Consider the following 21,319-nt stretch of genomic DNA (forward strand, 5'->3'; position numbering starts at 1 on the left):
AACATGAATTTCCTGTGATAGGGAAAGCTGCTGGCCAGTGCCCACCAAAGATGCAGAAGTGACCAGATGAGGCGATTGCTGACCATGAACTTGGCAATACATCTGCAGTGGAAGTGGAGAAGAGGATCAAGAAGAGATGACTTCACTTAGAATAAAACTTGTGTTCGATCCCGTTGCAATCGTAGGGAGAGTGTTACTTAGTTGACCCTTTAGCAGTTACGTAATTTACTACCAGGGTCTTCCTTATAATGCTCTTCCCGACTTAGCCACGTCGCAGGATTGAATGGGTCTTCCTTATAATGTTCTCTCCAATTTGTCGAGTCATGGGATATCAATTACAATGCTCTTCGAGGAAGTATCCAAGGATGGGTCGGTCGCCTTAGCCAGTCGTTCCCGAGCTATTACCGCCTCTACGTCGGAGGCCTCACATCGCCCCTTCGACTGCCAGAGGGCTTTGACCTCCCGAGCACCTGATTCAAACATTGCAAGTTCACACAACCCTGCATATAATTCAGCCCTTCGAAGAGCGTGTGGACCCTATACACCCCTGCCTAACAGAGCTAATAAAGCTCCCGATCCATTACAAGCATCAAGCATGCCCTTGATAGGAGTAGGTCACGATCTTACATTGCTCTTGCAAGACAAAACTCCCACCTGTACAAGGTAGAACGGAGCGCACTGTCTCTCAATTATTATTTTTTTTAGCCTTTTCTTTCTTCATTCCATTTGTTCTTTCCGTCTCTCCCTCAAAAACTAACTTAAGCATCAAAATTTCACCCAACATCTCCGGTGCCCTTGATGCACATTTACCTATGCAAATCCCTCTATTTAAGCATCAAAAGAGGAAGTTTCGTCGCCAACGTGTAGCGAGAAGGAAGATTTTGGACGTATCACATAAAGATTTATGACAAACCGGCAACACTGCATCATGTTCAACAGCAAGCGATCCTTTTTGGATGCAATCAGGCTTTTAAAAACCACACAAGCATTCATGTTCTATTTTTCACCTGGGAGACGAAGACATTAACAAACTTAAAGAATTTCTCTTACAAGAAGCGGATTACAAAGCTTTATAAATGATATGATTGAATACAATAGCTGGAAGAAATTGTCTGCTATTCCCAAACAAGCATTTCTGGGAAAACCAATCATCTAAAACCTCAACTATATCTCTAAGGTTGGTCCAGTGTACAAACAACTTAAAATTATGCCATCTCATGAATCCGTCTATTATGATTTTCAATTTTGGAAGCTGAAGGATAGCGGGTAAGAAATCTCGGTGGGAAGGATGACATTGCGCCACAAGATTTCCTTCTAGAGCCTGATCATTAAGTAAACACGGAAAGGTAAAGTCAACGACTAAACATTTTAAAAATAAAATATTATCATTATTTATATCCAATTACGAAGTAGAGATATAAATCATTTGATAAGGTGCGTTCAATAGTGTGAACTATCCAGGAAGGAAATTGTGATTTCATGAAATAGAGCCACTGTCTAAGATTAACAATTCTCTAAAGGAAGATTATATAAGAAAACAAATCTGAGATGGAATATATTAAATTTCGATTTCTGGCATATACAAATTACATGTAATCAAAAGACAACGGAAAAGAAAAACGAAAGAGGTAAGCAAACTTCATTAGCTACTGAAGATACCTGTCCCAAGAAGACGCTATTCTTGCGGAGTTAGCACTGCAAGATCATTTCAAAGAGAACAGACTCAATAAGAATTCAGTATAACATGCATTACAAGGGAAAAAAGGAGACTCCAAATTGGTATCCATACAACACGATCAGACGAGAGTATTAATGGACTCTTAAGAATTCAGAGGACTAGGAATTAAATAACGCTAGGTTTGAGTAATAAATTTTTTTTCTCAAACAGAAATTGAGTGCAGGCATGTAACGAACACAAGCATGCTACAAATCCATCATCAGATGAAGGACACAACATTTTATCAATATGGTTAATATCAATTATTGAGAATCAGTTTAGAAAATATTGAAGAATAATTGTACTTTGCTCCTATGAAGATCAGCTGCAGTACGTATTAAATAATTTTGGTGAGGGTCTATCCAAGATTTCAGTTAGTTCCTGACTTTTACAGTTTTACTAATATCATGTGCATTAGAACTAGTCTAGATAAAATGACGTAATTGAGAATGAGAACAATTAATCACCGGACACAAAATTTTGATTTTACAGAGGCTGAACCAAGTGCGTTTAGGCTGAGGAAGTTCCTTTGTTATTCATACCCCACTGTTCCTCTCCCTCATTCCCATTGACAAGGACCGCACTGTCAGTAGAATCATCTACATCAACTTCAACAGGTTCCTCTGGACTCTCTACCCCATCTTCCTTTGTCACCTGCATATTGTAAGCCAAAATATGGTATAACCAATGGGAGCATGATCAATAAGCAACAAGTAATTTATATTTCTTTTATCCTTAGAAAAGTAATTCCAACTTTTCTTGAGACGTCATGAAAAGCAAATAGGCATACGATATCTTGTTGCCTCATCATCGACGAATTGATGAGTAGATTAATGATGCCAGGCCTATCCATTTCTAAACTGTTGATAGGAAGCAAAGTTTTAGTATAATTCTGCTCACATAATTTAGAAGTTGGTATCTTTATTGTCCTAATACCATTGTACACTAGTCATGAGTCATGACAGATTGAACAGCCTGTACTGCCCTTTTTTTGTGTTCGCACTAGCCATGCCAGATTGATCAGCCTATCCTGCCAAATATTTTATTTGTTTAGACATCCTTGTTTCTCCTAGTCTATTGGATACTCCTCTCTTATTGAAGAATTTTCTCCTCCATACAATAATACATTGTTCTTGAAGGAGAGTCTTGGCGCAACGGTAAAGTTGTTGCTCTGTGACCAAAAGATCACAAGTTCGAATCCTGGAATCAGCCGCTTGCAAAAAGCAGGGTAAGGCTGCGTACAATGGATCCTTCCCCGAGACCCCGCATAGCGGGAGCTTTGTGCACCAGGTTGTCCTTTTTTTTTACAATAATACATTGTTCTTGTCATTCTGCTGTTACCAAAATTAGTTTGTCACAGAAGTTTCATTTTAACAAGCTCACTAAATAAACATCACAAAATTTACGAGCTTCAAAATGGTATGATTAAGTATGTTCAAAAACAGCATCCATTTGCTACTTGGACACTAGAAACAATTTAGTTTTGATCAAAATCTAGCTCTATTCTTTGTCCTTCCAATGCACATGACTATATAAAGTTTGCATAGTTATCATAGTCCATAAAAATGCCACTCCTACCTCATGACCATAATCACCGTTTTCAAGAGGCGTGCTCTCTTCATCAACTTGCATGCTTCTAAAAGCTTCCACAAGATTGACATTCGACCTTTCCACATAGCTCAAGTATTCCTCAGCAGAAGGATACTTACCCCTGTTATCAGAAATGCCATGCAAGGTACTAAATTGGTTGAAAGAAGTATTAACTCAAATAAACAATTGAATTCAAGCGAGATAACCACATAGTTGTTCAAACTAATAAAAAGAAAACAAACTGCACAATTAAAACTGACAGATTGGTTATCTAATGTCCATTTCCAATCATTCAAAAGAATGACAATGAGAGACAGATACCTTGCATAACCCTCAAACCCCCTATTCCAATTTAAGTACTTAACAAATGTCGAAATTAAAATATACAATGAACAAATGGGTCTTTTGATAAGCTAGATTCTATTATATAATGAAAACATTAGTCTATTGAAGAACTAAATCTTAGGAGTCAATTCAGAAACTAGTATTCTTGATTGAATTGGCATGTGGAAGGGAAGATAAATATAACAAATAAAAACATCTTTATGTACCACACAGCAAGAAACAAGAATAGCTACAATGACATAGGATTTGTTTCATGTAAAACTCCTAACAAATACAATTGTGAAAGACATTGCAGCTATTTAGTAAGATGATTTCAGAAAGGATTTGAGAATAGCTAACTAATTAGGCATCCCAATAAACCTTCATATACAAGTTTATCACGTTTGTAGTCATGATGAAATAGCATTTCTATCTAACGAAGTTAACAAGCTCAAAACTGAGATTTTATATAAAATGGGATGAGAACCAAAAAAGTAACCTTAAATGTAATTATATGAAAGTTAAAAAAAAAAGAAAAAATAATAAAGTTCTCTCTCATCTGTTTGGTTATTTAGATTATGGGTGCTATCTTTCAATTTTTCCTCAGGGAGTCCTTGTTTCATTTTTCAGCACAAAAATTGAATATGAAATTTTTTCAATGATAGCCTTGCCCATTAGCACATCAGTGTTTTTCCAAACATTCTAACAAGCTTTTTTTTAGTACTTAAAAATTAATGTGTAAGATGCCCCAGTTAGATTTGAGAGCAATTAGATATATGTTTCTTAGAAAAGCAAATAGCTCTAGATCCTTTCTTTTGAAAACTGAGCCCATCCAGTGAGGGACCACATTCATCTGCTTATGACCTGAATAAGGATTATGCAGACTAAACCAATCACTTGTTAAATTCCAAGTCAGATGTTGATCTGGTTAAAATCTTCTTCTGTGGACTGTCTAGGTCATGTAAAATTTTCCTTTATATCAATTGGTTAGTTTGGTTATCATGTGTGGCTAAACTTTATTTAATATTGATTTCTTAAGGTCATACATAAAATGTTTTAGATGGAATTATGAATTGCTTATAATGATCAAATTTATATGTTGCAATTGGTTTTGTTGATTGCCCAGGTTAATTAATTTGATATATTATGTTACATCTGAACATATGTTTTCAAAAACATGATACCGTGCATTATAATGAACACAATTACATAAATACCGTATATACATTACATACGGTGGCTAACCACAAACATGCACACTTTTGAAACCTTGCTCAAGATTATGCTGGTATTTTAATTTTGTAAAACACAACTAGTACAGCACAGATGAAATGGCAAAACAATATTTGTAACTATAACAAAACAGGAAATCTTTATGAGTAAACAAGAAAAAAACAAAAGGTGAACAGCCTCTCTCAGTATCTCTCTTTATATATAAGAAAAGAAAAGGGGAATCCACCTAGCACATATGTACAACCAATTGAAATGTAGACATATTAGGTTTCCTATATAAACATCCAGCACTTCTCATATTTTATAACAGAATTTTATAAGCATACCAAAATGGAAAAATATTTTATAAAACAGCACAAAACATAAAAATTTGGTTATATAATGGGAATTTGTTGGACTGCACATGTATGCTTTGCCCTTATCGACTAGCACCCGAAAGCATGTGAGCAAGTGTTTCTTTTATAATACAGATACAAAACAGAATAATTGACCAGTTATCGCATCCAACCATCTAGCAACCTAGCTGGATTGGACTAGAAATACTCTTAGTTTACTGCACAGTCAATTTTAGCTATGTTGTTAAGCTAAACAAATAATATCCAAGTCAAACGACCAAGCATATCCATTTAAATTGATATACTATATTATATAAAGTAAATCAAGCAAAGAAAAACAGACAAGTGGCATCCTATGGTAAGCCTACAAATCAAAATATTATCCTAATATCTAGGTACGAATGGGGCTTTTCTGTCCCTTATCAAGAATCCAGATCCAAATTATCACAATCCATCAGGAAAAAAAAAATACAACGAAATATCATTGCTTCATAGTAGTGAAATAATTTTATAGAAGTTTGCATGCTAATGATTGCAATGCATAGCATATAAGATATAACATAACCAAAACCTGCTAGGAGCAAGATTTGACTCAACAGCCAAAGCAATCTGCCAGTGATCAAATAAATTAGGGTACTCTTCAGGATCAGCCAAAGAATCAGCAGCTTTTGGATTCACCTTCGCACAATCAAAGAGTTAGGAAATAGAGTTAGCAAACCGGACAAGGAAATTTCAAAGGAAATTTAAGCAGATCTAAATAAATATAACCTACTTTTCCTGCCATATGTTTTAACCAAAAGCAAGCTATTCAGAAAAAAGATTGGTGAAGAAAAAAGAAACATGCCTTACTAAGATCTTTTTTCCAAAATGATACAATTTCTGATACTTTGCTTGGAAGATATGACCTTGCCATCAGTGCAGCTTCTGGAATGCGATGACTGCAAAACATGGATGCATAATAAAAGAAGGTTTATTAAGCAGGTAAACTTTCACAAGACAACAAAAATATGAGATAGAATAGCACATTGGTTCAAAAGCAGCACACCACAAAATTACCTGTCCACCAATAACTGAAGGCAATCTTCCAGTTTACCTAGCATGAATAGACAAAGAAATGCAATGTTATTCTTTCCGTGTTCTTTTGCAAGAGACGCGAGTTTTATTATCCCTTCAGCATCACCAAGGGATGAGTAAAGAAGCAACAATCCACTCAAATCCATAGCTTGTGATAGACATTCCTCAGCCATCTCTAACTGTATAACAAGAAATGAAATATGAGTCAATGACTGCACTATATCAATTGTCAAAAAGTACTACGACAAAAGACATAGGACTTCTCCAGGTCAGCAAACCAATTTTCAGGGTTGATACACTAAATTTAGAACAAGACAGATGATTATATCCATCAGATATCAAAGTTACGCAATTAAGTGCATCACTAGAATATGTCACCGTCCTTATTGGAACTAGTAAAATACCATAATAGTCAAACTATGGTAAGAGACAATATGCTACAATAGAAAATATGAAAGAATCACCAATTTTATCTCATATTCCATAAAAGATCTACACTCAAACTACTTGAGACCCAAACAAAGTAAGGATCTTTTACAGTGAGCCAGCTTTGTCCATAGGGGTCTCAAAAGCCTCTGACCACGAACCACCAAAGTCCTTCCAAAAGATAATTGAAAATTTCTGTCCATTTTTCTAGCATTTTATTTAACTTGCTTGGCACCATATTTTTGAGTCTTCAAAGATACCACTCTTCCATGCTCGAACTCCAGTTTGCAGGTATTAGATTGGGAAGGGATAATGAGAATGAGAAGGCTAGAGGACAAAATGGATTTTCTCAGTATTCTTACCATGAAGCAAACCTTGTGCGCCTATCCATTTATCAGCACAGCAATCTTTCAGGCTATTCTATGACATTCAGTGACGATTGCTGGCTGAAACTAAAGGTTAGCAAAACTTTAGTCAAGCATTACCAGAATATTTGCTATTCATAAGTCAATCTGCTTTCGTTTCATTTTAATTCTTTTCATTTCTGAACTACAAGGTAATATTGCCAATTCATATATTCATAGGCCATAAGATGCAGTTGTAATCGACAAATTTACAAGTCAAAATGATCATGACACCGCTATAACATGTAACATATCTGAAGCAAACTAAACCAGCACGTTACAAAACTAAGGTTTTTAAGGTTTGATATTACCTTCCCAGTAGACAAAGCCAGCTCTCCCAACTGTTTCCACTTAGATTCACTTTGTACTTCTGTAGCAATTTCCTGAAGAGGAAACAACAATCATATAATTGGAAATAAAAAATCTCAAGAAACAGCCACACAAGGAAAAAGGCTAAGAAAGAGAATAAGCTTGTTAAATTCTAACAGATCCAAAAATGTACCTTTGCTATTTCCAATTGACCAAGTTGAACAGATAAATCAAATCTGTAATTAGGATCAGTTGCTACTTCAAGAGCATCCTCTATCATTCCCCGAGATTCCAAAAAATGAGCCACACTAACAAATTAAAGGTTCCAATTAATATTCAATGTCAAATTAAGAATAATAACGATATACTATGTTTGAATTGACAAAACTACTCAACAATTGAGTTAACGATAAATATAACTTCATTCAAATAATATAACTTGATTAAGTGTCTTTAACATGATTATAAGCTGGTATCAGAGCATGTGTGCAGTTTGGAATTGGAATAAAATTAGAATGTGTTCAGTGTACATAGCTTTTGACAATGGTTGGCATCATGTTCACTAAACTGAAATTGAGTTAAACAACAATAATAGCCTAGAAGGTGAAGCAAAACCAAAACCCTAGTAAAAATCATGTACCTATTATGATGTTCCTTTGGAATTGATGGTAAAATTCCTTTTGCACGTTCTAGATCCCCACGCGTAACAAGAGTTTTATATTCAATCAAACTGAGGAGTAAGGTATAGCCTATAACACTGAAATGAACAGATATTTTTAGGTAAAGAACAGCAACAATGAAAAATGACAATATGAAAAATGAATATCCTCAGATACTAGTGTCAATTTACTTGAACTCCTTGTCAATTAGATACACACGACTTTGACTAGCAAGATATCCCAACAAGTACATAGGACGGTCCAAATGAAACATGGTGGTGACCTAAACATGAAAAATGAATAACCAATAATCTTACAACTAAAGAAATATACATGGAAATGAAGGATAAGGAAAAAAAATGATGTTCACCTCTCCACCAACGCAATAATTAAGTCGCCAAGAAGAATTGTTATAAATGAAACAATCACCAACCCATATACCAGTTCGAACACGCTCATTTACTTCATGCAGCAGCTCAAATGCCTCTTCTACTCCGTCATCATCTACTGGCTTACCATTTTCTAGGTAAGAGGAAACGACATCTCTCTGAAAGAAATCCAAAATAAATGAACATAGAATTTCCTATATTTTGTGAGCATTTTTATATGGGTAAAGCAGAAAACACATCATTAGTAATAAACTAATATTTATATAATATTATATAAATTATCTGCAGAATGGCAAAAATAGGTATGCCAACTTACATTGTACTTCAATATGTAGAATGATGTATCACTTGCTATGACTAGAAGGTCACCACTATCAGCCCAATACAGGTTCTGCAGCAATCAACAAGGCTAAGAGGAGGCATCTTAAAGTTTGGCGACATACAAAAAGAGACACATTGAACTTACCTTAACACTAACATCAATCCGACGTATTAATCTACATTCAGCCCAATCATAAAAGCAAATGAAGTCATTGGAGCACATTGCTAATAGTATTCCTCCATAAATATGTTCAGCAGAAAAGGCTGGCCGGATACTTTTTCTCTCCTGAAAGAATTCATCTGGGGGTCAATAATCAGGGACAAAAACATTCCAATAGTTAATTATTTAATAAACCTAGTCTATACCATATAGAAATAGCATAGGTACTTGTGCAAATCTTTGATAAAGAACAACACAAAGGCAACAAATATAAATTACTTCTATCATCTGAAAATAAGAAAGCCTAGTTGAACATGGCTTGATAATGATGATGTAAAATCAAGGGGGGGTGGGGGGAAGAGAATTGACTAAAGAATACTCATGACCATCTCTCAGTGGTTTTTCCATACTAACTTTATGCACGCAAATTAATCTAATGCATGAATTTCTAAAGTAGAAATACATGAGAGAAAGGTCAAACCTGGAAGGTTTTACCAAAGATCTTAATCCTTGATGTACTTTCCCTGATTGCATACTCTCCATCAGAAGACCAGACAAACTCCAAAGCAGACCCAAATGATCTATTTCTCCATGCCAGTGCAGTATATATAATGTACTCTCCATCTCCACAGACAACAACAAATCTTCCATTTGGGTTATGCTTCAAGCTCTGAAAAAACAACAGAACAAAACTATGTATGATAAACATTAATGTAAAGAGGCAACTTCAGAACATAATAAGTGATAGGCATGCTGAAAGTCTTAGATCAAGCTGTTTTGGCAAGTGTATATTTCAATAAAATTCAACACTACTGAAAGACCATTTGACTATAATGAAAGGTGAAAACCAAAATTTTCTTTTAGCCACTTTTTAGACTAGCTAAGTTAACAGCATAAAGTGTTATGGAAGTAGTTACTTTTATTTTTAAACACATATGATTAACATGGAGTTTAATAGATAACTGGAACGTAAAAGCAAAGAAGATGGATATGGGATTTCAATGACATGAAGCAAAAGGCTTGTTAACATTTATCTCTTGTTTCTTTTGTAAAAATAAAGTAGGAAAGATTGATATTGGAAGGGAAAATTTTAAGTTCATCCTTCACAACTCATCTGCGCAAAACTGAATGAAAATCTAATAGCCAATTGTTCGTTATAAAAAAAATTTAAAAAAAGTGGCACATCTTCTTTATTTACATCCATTAACAAACAATAATTTTATTTTCCTTTCCCTTCACTTTTCCATCTTTTTATATATTTATCCTTTCAATTTACCATCTTCCCAAGGGGAAACAAGGCTTGACTATTGAAAAAATGAATTGCGCAAACAAAGAACAAAAGCATAGTAAGGCCGTAAATAAGAAAAAAAATTCTCATAAAGATACTCCTACACCATTAAGAAATCCCGACATCCACACATACACAAACATAGATTAACTATCACAGCCATATCCGAATTTAATACTGTTAACCTGAAAAAGTAGAACAAAATTAAGCATAGAGGAAGCAAATCAAGCAATTGTTTTGCCAGGTATAGCATCCCAAAATTGAGTGGAAGTCATGGAAATGCTAAGGAATCTTCAAAATAGTCATTCAATATCAACAATATCCTAATTCCTAATAATAATTTTATAAGTTGTATGCAAGCAGTTTTAAATAGCAAAGCAGTAAGCATTTAAATCTTTCCCCAACATTGTTCTAGAATTAAAACATTGTGTAGCAAATATTTAAAGGGTAAAAATCAAGATCTTTTCGTTATCATCAAAAGGACAACCTATGTTGGAAAAATGTCAAAAGGGCATCTCATCCTAAAATTTCTTCCCGGATTATCCTTTTTACCCAACCCCAATATTGTTATAGCAGTTTTGGCCAAAACTGTTACAGTGTGGAGCAATTTTGACAGCAAATACTCCAAGCAATCCAATGTTAGTCAAAACTGCTTAGTTTTTGTCAACCTTAGAGATGTTTTGGACAATGCTGGGAGTTTAATTTTAACCAAACGTTAGGAAATCAAAGACTATGTTGAAAAATGTCAAAAGGGCGTCTTATCCTAAATTTTCTTCCCAAATTACCCTTTTTACCCAACCACAATACTGTTATAGTAGTTTTGGCCAAAACTGCTACAATGTGGAGCAATTTTGACCAAAACTGTTCCAAACAATCCAACGTTGATTAAAACTACTTAGTTTTTACCAACCTTAGAGAAGTTTTGTACAATGCGGGAGCAGTTTAATTTTGGCCAAACATTAGAGCAACTTTAGTCAAGTTTTAGTGAATTTAGAGTAGTTTTAGCAAAATATGTTGCAACAATGTTAGACCACTATGATAAAGAGGGTATTTATGGGATGAAAAATTAGGATGGGGCGTCCTTTTAATATTTTTTCAAAATGGGGTGCCTTTTTAATGAAAATAAAAATAAGGGCACCCTTTTTATTTTTGTCCATATTTTAGTAACAAGTACAACTCTAATGAACATACCTAAAATACCTAAACTGTTATTACAAAATGTAACTATAGATTTCAAGCGAAACAACAAAAACCTGACTTCCAAAATCATTAAAATTTTCTTATGAGGTTAAGGACAAAAGGCAAATATAATAGGTTCTTTCAAATGTTTGCAAAAACTACCTACAGTTTTTTTTTTTTTTTTTGCATAATGTAAACAACAAACAAAAATGTAAAAGCTTTTGGCTTTGGATTTTTCCAAGTTCTCAAACGTTGGGGGTGCTTTGGTGAATATTCCCCCAATTAAACTGGAGAAGTTCACTAAATGAGCAAATCATAAGGAAAAAAAACGATTTAAGCTAAACCTTACTTGTGGGTAGAGATCACAACTTCCTAATTCCTTGACAGCTAAAGGCAATCTTTCACCATCTGTGACCTGTGGAAATAATAAATACCTTGTCCTCAGGTGCTTCATGTTCTTCTAGAGAGAATACTAGAACTATCTAACCTCAAATTCTGCTCCAATTGTCTTGATATTAACTGTTTGAATCTCATTGTGCTTTGCCCAAATGATTTTTCCACTGCCTTCCATGCTAGCAACTGGAACTTCACGGCCAATCTTCACCATAATGGTTCCTTCATCATATCCTATTACAACTCTGAAACACATACTCATGAAACATAGTGAGAAAAATGATAAAAAGTCTAACAACAGAATTTTCTGAAGAAAATTTTGGGAGTTTCTCATGAACCAACCATAACTCGTAAGCATTTGTAAGGATTTAGGAACTCTTACAAAAAAAATAATAATACACTCAAAATTGTCAATTGATATTGTAAAAGTCATCTCCAAATCCATTGCATGATCAAACATGAAAAAAGATAACAAAAGTGCAAGTCTAGTGCATACCTCCTTGATCCTTTCATGTATCCAATAGCCCAAACTCGTTCCAGACCATAGTTTAGTGTATTCTCCAGTCTGTAAAAGGGCAGAAATTAAAATTCTTGGGAAAAGGAAAACAATGTTTTTAAAAACAAAGAAAACAAAATAAATTTTCTATTAAAAAAGGACTAAAAATAGACTTCTGCAAAACTGTTATGTTTCCAGGTGCATAATTTACATCTGAAATAATTATAGTTAAATTAGAATACAGTTTCAAGAACCACCACTTATAATTAACCGTATTATGGGTAAAAATTTAGTGAACAATTATAGTTTTAATTGGTGAAAGGCAATGTGTTCAAGTTTACAGATTCAAGAATTGTCATTTTCACGTGATGGGGAAAAAGTTACAGATTAGATTAATTAGTATAGACCTGGCTATAGTAATAGGTCTTCAGTTGCCACAGTAAAAAAAGAACAAAAGCCATAAATAGTCAAAACTAATCAATTATTCTTATATCCTCCTGAAACCCAGTACCAGCATAATGCTAGATTGCTTTAAAAATTTGTAACCTACAAACATTGCATTCAGGACAGTTGAACTTGCAAAGGATAGTAAACATGTGCCATGCCTAAGCAAAACTCTCCTACCGTAGGTGGAATTCTCATGCATTGGGCTATCATTTCAATAATTTGCTCTCGAGAATTTGGGATGGAACATCCAAAAGAAAGACCAAGCGTTAACTAAATCAGACACTGTTATTCCCAAATTTGGTGTGAAAAAAGCTAGGGCTAGAAAAAGTGCCTCTCAAATAGGTGAAAAATATGTATTTTTCCTTCATTCTTAGAAATGAGAAGGTAGGAGGGAATGACTTCAACTGAGAATTATTTCCTCCAAATCCCCCCCCCCCCCAAAAAAAAAAAAAATGCTCGGTGTAAAATGGGCAAAAGAATCCTTGTCAACCACCTACTCAATCGGCTCTTTCCTTTACCTTGATCCTTTTCTGTTGCGCCAACACCATCAACCTCATCTACTAGACACCCACCACTTCAACCTCATATGCCGCCATGACACCCTCATTTCATTGCCTCAACCTCATCCATTAATCTAACACCCTCAATAACCTAGACCTCGTCTACCACCTAACACCCTCACCCTTATCCATTGCCTCGACACCCTCAACCTCGTCCATCACCGCAACACCCTCAACTTTGTTCACCTGCCTGACACCCTCATTCATTGCCTTGGCAGCTTTGCCCTCCACCATAACCTCATCCCTCACCCTGACACCCTCATCCACATTAACTTTGTCCTTCATCACGGCACCCTCAATCATGCCTCTCCTCTGCCTTGACCATGTTTGTTGCCCCTCCCTCAAGCATGTCACCCTTGAAGCCACTCAACTCACCTCAGCAATGCAATGATCAAACACTCATGATGAGATGGGGCCCATGACAGGATGAGACTTGCAATAGAGCTATTCTTCTTTTCCTTCCACTCTCCGAAACACAAAATTGAAAATTTTCTGGAAAATTATTTAATAATAAATTTCCATAAGCATGGTAAACTTTTTCTAACCCTTTTCCTTCCCCTCTAGAAACTACACCCTAAGTCTCCTAGCCTATTAAGATCAAACTTGATAAGGTTTTGAACAATCACTCTACTTCAAGGATTGCTCAAGATCAATTTTATTAATGCAATTGTAAAGGACCATACATCACCTTTGTAAACTAATTATCAAGAAACAAAAAACTTGATTTGAAAGCATGGAATAGAACTAGTATCAGGGTTATAATCTTTCGCAGATAAATTGGGTAAGTGGACATATGATCAACAAAAAAAGAGTTTGAATCTGAAGATGTACCTATATGTAGTTGCATGCCAAATTCTAACAGTTCCATCCTCTGAACCTGTTATTATTATTGGAAGCTCAGGATGGAAACATACAGCAGAGACATTATGGGTATGGCCTTCCAGTGTTTGTACACAACTCTTGGTTTGGTAGTCCCAAACCTGATTCAATGAAACTCATTAACAGAAAGCTTGGAGTAGAAGATGGAAGCTACAGATAAACTAGGATGAAAGAGGCAGACCTTAGCAGTCTGGTCATCAGAACCAGTAATCAAATATGGCCTATCACCTCCAGTAAAATAATCAACGCAGTTTACTCCTTTGGAATGAGCATCTAATGTAAAATTTGGGTCAGGAGAACCAAGATTCCAGATCTGGTCAGTCAGAACAAACAGTCAGAATTATTCCATAAACCATACAAAGTCTATTCCATGTTCAAAGATATTAGGGAAACACCTTTACTGTACGGTCCAAAGAGGCACTTGCAAAAGTATTGGTGTCCTTTGGATTAAAAGTCACTTGCATCACATAATGAGAGTGTCCTTCAAAAATTTGGGTACACATCCAACCCTTCTCCCAGTCCCAAAGCTTTATCAGCATGTCATCTGATGATGACAACACGTATGGCAGTGTTGGATGTACAGCCACGCACCTAATATAGTCTGTATGAGCCTCAAATATTTTGACTTTATCCATTGTGTTATAATTGTAGACACGGATGAACATATCATCTGCACCAGCCACCACCCACTGCTTTCGGGCAACAAACTTTGCAGATCTCACTGAAAATTCAACACTGGATGTTTAGCTTTACAAAGTTACAAGGTTCATAGCTAACTCTGGGAACAGTATACAATTAAAATATCATATGTAGTCTTCAGTATACCTGGTAATTCAGTTACTTCAAAGGACTTTACCATTGTCTGCAACAAACCAAGTAGTTGTTTAAACTCTAACAGCCAAACCAAATGCCATAACATTGATGAAGTAAAATGTGGGTCTCATACTAAATTGCAAAATACACGAATACTTTTCTTAAATAAAACTCATTATCCAAATCATAAATAAAACATTCCTTAAGACAAACAGTTCACTCTCATCTGTTTAAGATCAATTGAGTTCTTCAAATCTGTCAAATTCTAAAGCCATAAGGATCAATTAGAAAATAAAGCATACAAAAGGATCTGAACAAAATAATATAATTGCAGTCCGAGCATGTTGGTGAGAATGTATAATTAGCCAGCACAGTGTCTAGTTGGTCAATAAAGTAGAACTACCACGTATTAATATAGAGAAAGGAAAGTAAGTTTCTGAAAATGAATCAGGTCAAAGTTGCTCATGGATGACAGAATAGATGTAAATAAATAAACATATATATATATATATATAAACAACCAATCAGCTTGCCTGTGACTGATAGTTCCAGATGCCAACTGTTCCAGAATAAAGACTCGCAAGAATCCTGCAGTTGAAAAGATTATTGTAACGTTATATATCATGGTTACATGCTAGCCATCCTCGATGTCATGATCATTAGAGATGTGGATACCGAAAAGGCATTCATATTTACCATGGCTCAGTTGGATGAAGATCCACAGATTTGACCCTTTCTGACCTTTGAGCAAGTTTTCGCTGATCCAGAGACAATTGTGAGCATAATTCAACACAAAACCAATTGAATGTAGCATGCATTTCAACTGTAACCAAATCACGAGATCTTCACGATATCTACCAAGAACATCACTAAGGTCAGTGGCACATACCTTGATTTCTAATCTGAGAGGCTGGAATCCGTCCAGAAGACACCAAAACAACAAAAAGAAGAGAAACAATCTATCGTCAGCGATTAATTAAGGATTCACAAAAAGAAGAAAAATCCAGATCTCAAGGATTCACAATTCCTAAGGTAGAGATACACAAATCTAGGAAAAACTAAAATCCAACTAAACCATGTGAACATAAGGCGAACCATCACAGATCCGATTAGCAGTGCTAAAAAGAACACAAACATACCATCTTTTCAGAATAAATGAGAGCACGAGATGCGTGAAGTCGGAGAAGTCTGTAGATCGATGCGTCTGGATCCCAGAAGAGGAAGGATTAACGGAGCAGAGATCGGGGAGGGAGCCGAGATCCGGTGAGACAAGGAAGCAAATGGATCGGAGCGAGGGCAGAGAGGGAAGGGGAGAGGAGCGAGATGAGTTTCGGCTTTAACGGGATCTCGAGTACACTAAACAGGAGGAGGGGCAGAAGTAATTTACATAAATGCCCCCTCAATGGGTTCTGGTTATGAAAAATTAAAATTGAAAATTGACCCGGCTCAGCTTCGTCTCCGTAGCCTAAAAGTCAAAGCGTTGGATCAATTGGTCGAATAGCATATAAACTTAAAAAACATTTTTTTCAGCTAATTTCATTAACTAACCTACATCCAGTAATTAAATAATAAATTCATATTTTTTAACATAGAGTTTTAACTTAGAATTTTTTATTCAATTGTTTTTTTATTTTAAATTTTTTATATGTCAGGAATCGGATAAAAATTTGAATTCTAAAATTTTCAACTATTATATACAGGTTAAGTTTCTAAATTTATCAAATCACATACAATAATTTCAAAATTATTAAATCATCTACCATTTTCTATTTTATCCTTATCAGTCGAATGGATTTCGCTCTATGTCGAAATGTCAAAATTTTAAACAAAATCAATTAACTGATTTTTTTTTCATAGTCGATTTTAGATATAATTGATTGATACATCAAACGATATCAGATTTGTACGAAACTAGTTCTTATATATTTTATTATCTTTTTGATTATATTTATACTCTCAAATGTCATATTTAATATTTAGTACATCAATCGATTTTACCTAAAATCGATAGATCAACCAAATGACCTCGGATTAATATGAAACTAGTTCCTCTATATTTATTTATCTTTCCTGATTATATTCATGTCCTCAAACCTCAATTTGACTCAATACAGTGACGGATCTAGGGGAGAGCGGGGGTGTGCCTTAACGCCCCGGTCGGGGCGGTCTCCATCCAGACCGAACCGAGAACGCCACCAAAATTGCTCATCGGGTTGACGACTAGCTCCACAGACCACCAAAGGTCCTTTTAGTGTGCTTTGTCCTCACTCGCACGCACCCTGCCTGAGCACCCCCCTTGCTCTCGGAAAATTCCACCAATATGCTGCAGTCCAAGGGGCAACGAGAAAGAAGACAAGCTCCAGCTCCCTTCTTTGACCACCCTCTTCCTTTTTTGCCTGAATCCGCCACTGTCTCAGTATATCTAGAGCAATAATTTTTTGAACATCAAAATATTTGAAAAGTTTAATTCGTGTTCAAAAAATTCAATTGATGAATAAAACAACATCGGATTGACATAAAACTAGATCCTATCTGTTCAGCTAGTTCTTCTGATTATATTCATATCCTCAAATATTAATTTGATCTAAAATATTAAGAGTAATAAATTTTTAAACATGAATTAAATTTTTAAATATATTTGTATTCAAAAATTTGTTGCTCTCGATATATTGAGTTAAATCGATATTTGAGGACATAGATATAATTAAAAGAATTAGACGAACACATAGAAACTAGTTTCATATTAATCAAAGGTTATTTGGTCTATCAATCAGATTTTTTTTAACATGAATTAAAATTTTTAAACATTTTCGTGTTCAAAAAAATCATTAATATATTATATCCAATTAATATTTGAGAGTATGAATATAATTAGAAGAACTATATGAACACATAGGAATTAAACGGATTGACTTTTTTAAATATATTAACATTCAAAAAAATTATTGCTCTCGATATATTAAGTCGAATTGACGTTTGAGGGTCAAAATCGGCTGATAGATCAAACGACCTAGGATTGATATGAAACTAATTCTATGTGTTCATCTATCTCTCATCAATTTAACTTAATATATTGAGAACAATAATTGTTTGAACACGAAAATATTTGAAAATTTTAATTCATGTTCAAAAAATCATTGCTCTCAATTTATTAGGTTAAATTGATGTTCAAGGTTATAGATATAATCATGAGAACTAGCCGAACACATGGAATTTAGTTTCATGTCAATCTGAGGTGTTTGCTATATCAATTAAATTTTTTTAACACGAATTAAAATTTTCAAATATATTCGTGTTTAAAAAATTATTACTCTCAATATATTAAATTAAATTAACATTTGAGAGCTTAAATATAATCAGGAGAGGTAGACGAACACATATGATATAGTTTCATGTCAATCCGAAATCATTTGGTCCATCAACCTATTTTGGATAAATTAGCTAATATATCAAATATCAAATTGACTTAACGTTTGAGAACATGAATATAATCAGAAGAGATAGTTATATAAACTAGTCATGTCAAATATCCATTAACTAATTTTACCTAAAATTAACTTTGAAAAAAAAATCAATTGACTTTTTTATAATATCTTTAAAACTCAATATAAATTAATAATTTTATTTAATTTAGATAATTATTTTTCATTATATACATCAATTTTACTACAAATTTTATTATTTTTTATTATTTTTTCTCTCTCTTCATATAATATCTATTTTTATTTTCTTTAATTTTCTCTCTTAAATTAAATAATATTTTCAATATTTAAATAATAAATTTCATAGATGATGTGGTATTTATTAGAACACAGATTCTTTAGTCCATAAATTATGGATTAGAGATGATCTACTTTTAGACCTTTGATTTGGATGGACCCTATCTATTTAAAGATAAGTTCATTTAAATTAAAGATCCTTATGTAATGAACCAGAGGAACCCTATTGGTAATTTATATCCAAACTATTGTAAATTATTGAAATATATTTTAATATAGTTCAAATTATTTTTATTAAATCGAAATAATTTTGTTGATTTTTCAAAGAAAGGCCCAGGCTTTACGATCTGCACCAACAGGGTGTGGTTACGTTGTAGCGAAGGAAACCAACTATCTCAGACTCATGTTAAGATAATTAATATTGACGATTTGATTTGCATTAATCAATTTTGAAAATTCAAAGGTAAAAAGGAAAAAAAAAATTCAATTACTGTTATGGGACGCATAGCTAAACCGAATAAGCTGCTAGGCTCAAAAGATTTTAAATATCTATATGACTATATATATAGTAGTATAATTTATATATATATATATATATATATATATATATATATATATATATTTTTAATAGAATTTGACTGTATTTAATCATGTCCAAGAGTCGAAGCAATGGATGCTAGGGACATGACGCTCTCATTGATCGTTGGTAGACTTCTCGTCAATGAAGCCTACAACCACAGTAACATCAATGCCGAGCCAGGGAGGAATTCACGGTGATAGCCCTCCGACGCTCAAGTCAAACACCGACGATGTAGAAGAAACGAGGAAGCAAAATGACAGATTAACTGTAGCTACTGTAGAGATTATGCATACCTCCGTCGAAACTTGGGACCCTTTATATAGGGCTCCAGGGAAGCGCGTGCACACTCCTCGAGGTGTGCATGCTCCTCAACGCATATCCTCAAAAGACGTGTCAGAAAAATATTCCTGACATAATACCTTAACGACCCGAGCATATCTCTAACAGGACAGCGGAAGTTTCCATCGTACGATCTGTTGGTGCGGTTAGCACTAACGATCTAACTTAGGTTTTGATGAATGACAAATCAAGTTAAGTTAGGTTTGTCGTGATCTAACACTCTGACCGAGTGTGCAGGCGAAGTCCAGACAGGTCGACGGGCTGACCGGATGTCTGCACGAAGTCCAAGCGGGTCAACGGGCTTACCGAACGCTTGGCGAGAAGTCCAGCTAGGTCGACAAGCTGACCGGATAGCTGGCGAGAAGTCCAGCTAGGTCGATGGGCTGACCAGATAGCTGGCGAAAAGTCCAAGCGGGTCGACGGGCTGATCGGACGCTTGGCGAGAAGTCTAGACGGGTCGAAGGGCTGACCGGACGTCTGGCAGGTGAGTAAAGATAAGTCACTGGAAGGGAGTGACTGTGAGGACGCGTTCCCGGGAAGGGAACATTAGGCGTCGATCCGGCTTAGATCCATTTCGGATATCTAAGTCGAGATCGTGACTAGATTCCGGTCTTGGAAAGACGGAATCTAAGTCATACTCTTTTTGCTAAACTATAAACTGAACTAACACTCTGTTTTGAAGGTTATAATTTATATATCTGCCTCGGACTAACCTTGTTTTGCAGGAAAGGTGCTCCCTGGAAAAAGGTGGTCCGGGCGCTCGAAGGGGATCCGGGCACCTGAAAGGCAAACTTCATCCAAACACGTCGTCACCACGTGGAGCTCACTGGTTGGACCTGCCACGTCCACCAGGGCGCCCGAAAGGGATCCGGGGCGCCCCGAGCATCATATAAAAGAAGGGGCAGGGGTGGAGCTCCAACAACAACTCTGAATTGACGATCTGCTCTTCTGTGCTCCTGCGACACTGCAAAGCTCCGACAAACACGCCACTTCCTTTTTCTAAGTCTCTTATTTTGTCGGTATTGCTTTAATTGTTTTTTATTAGCATTGTCTGTACTTAGTTTGTAATAACTTTCAAATTGCTAGTGAATTGCCATCGAAAGCACCCTTGTGTGTGGGCCTTGGAGTAGGAGTCGCCAAAGGCTCCGAACCAAGTAAAATTGGTTATTGTGTTAGCATTGTGTTAATTTCGTCTTTTCCGCTGCGCTTGCTCTTGTCGAAATTTTTATAATCACTATTCACCCCCTATAGCAAAACTTCACGATCCAACACGATCTTCTGCCTGACCATGTCGCCAAGCATGTCGTCTGTCAGCGACATAGGTTCCCAGAAGGATATCCTCTGATCCTCCTTTTGTCTGTTACGGACCAAACGGAAGAGTCGCTCGGCCAGCTATCAGTCGTCCGGGTGATCTTATCATCAGGCCGAGCAGAATGGCCGCTCGGCTAACATCCTACTGCCCAGGCTCCGTTGTTATGCAGAACGGAGAAGCTGTGTCTGAATGTAGTATGCTCGGTCGTCACTATTTTGCCGATGTGAGTCCGAGCGGTCTGCCCGCTCGGCACATACCTTGTTTGTTTGAGCGTCGGAAGCTCGGTACATGGTCAAGCTGTGCTAGCATCTGCTTCATGTAGGCTCGGCGATTCTTCCTCCCGGTCGGGAAAGGGGGTTGCCTAATCAGACGA

At 35.6% G+C, this 21,319-nt stretch overlaps 1 protein-coding gene across 2 annotated transcripts; it reads right to left on the reverse strand.

Moving 5' to 3' along the window:
- Window positions 1-1,013: 1,013 nt before the first annotated feature.
- Window positions 1,014-16,342, reverse strand: LOC122008167 (coatomer subunit beta'-1). 2 transcript variants are annotated; one of them, XR_006119224.1, is made up of 26 exons: window positions 16,136-16,341; window positions 15,886-15,906; window positions 15,693-15,754; window positions 15,530-15,584; window positions 15,009-15,045; window positions 14,579-14,904; window positions 14,365-14,496; window positions 14,136-14,284; window positions 12,298-12,366; window positions 11,896-12,046; window positions 11,758-11,823; window positions 9,423-9,611; window positions 8,927-9,067; window positions 8,777-8,851; window positions 8,442-8,618; window positions 8,263-8,354; window positions 8,053-8,169; window positions 7,606-7,720; window positions 7,415-7,486; window positions 6,256-6,452; window positions 6,044-6,137; window positions 5,771-5,877; window positions 3,296-3,428; window positions 2,185-2,371; window positions 1,660-1,695; window positions 1,014-1,321 (listed from the first exon to the last, which is right to left on the reverse strand). XR_006119224.1 is itself a non-coding variant. In XM_042563784.1 (26 exons), the coding sequence occupies exons 1-25, from the start codon at window positions 16,136-16,138 to the stop codon at window positions 1,676-1,678; spliced, it is 2,712 nt and encodes a 903-aa protein (XP_042419718.1). In that variant the 5' UTR covers window positions 16,139-16,342; the 3' UTR covers window positions 1,014-1,321; window positions 1,660-1,675. The 2 variants fall into 2 exon arrangements, 1 of the variants encoding a protein (XP_042419718.1); XM_042563784.1 differs by having other exon boundaries at window positions 2,260-2,371; window positions 16,136-16,342.
- Between the last annotated feature and the right edge of the window lie 4,977 nt (window positions 16,343-21,319).

This window comes from Zingiber officinale, chromosome 8A (genome assembly GCF_018446385.1).
Source record: "Zingiber officinale cultivar Zhangliang chromosome 8A, Zo_v1.1, whole genome shotgun sequence".
Taxonomy (NCBI): domain Eukaryota; kingdom Viridiplantae; phylum Streptophyta; class Magnoliopsida; order Zingiberales; family Zingiberaceae; genus Zingiber; species Zingiber officinale.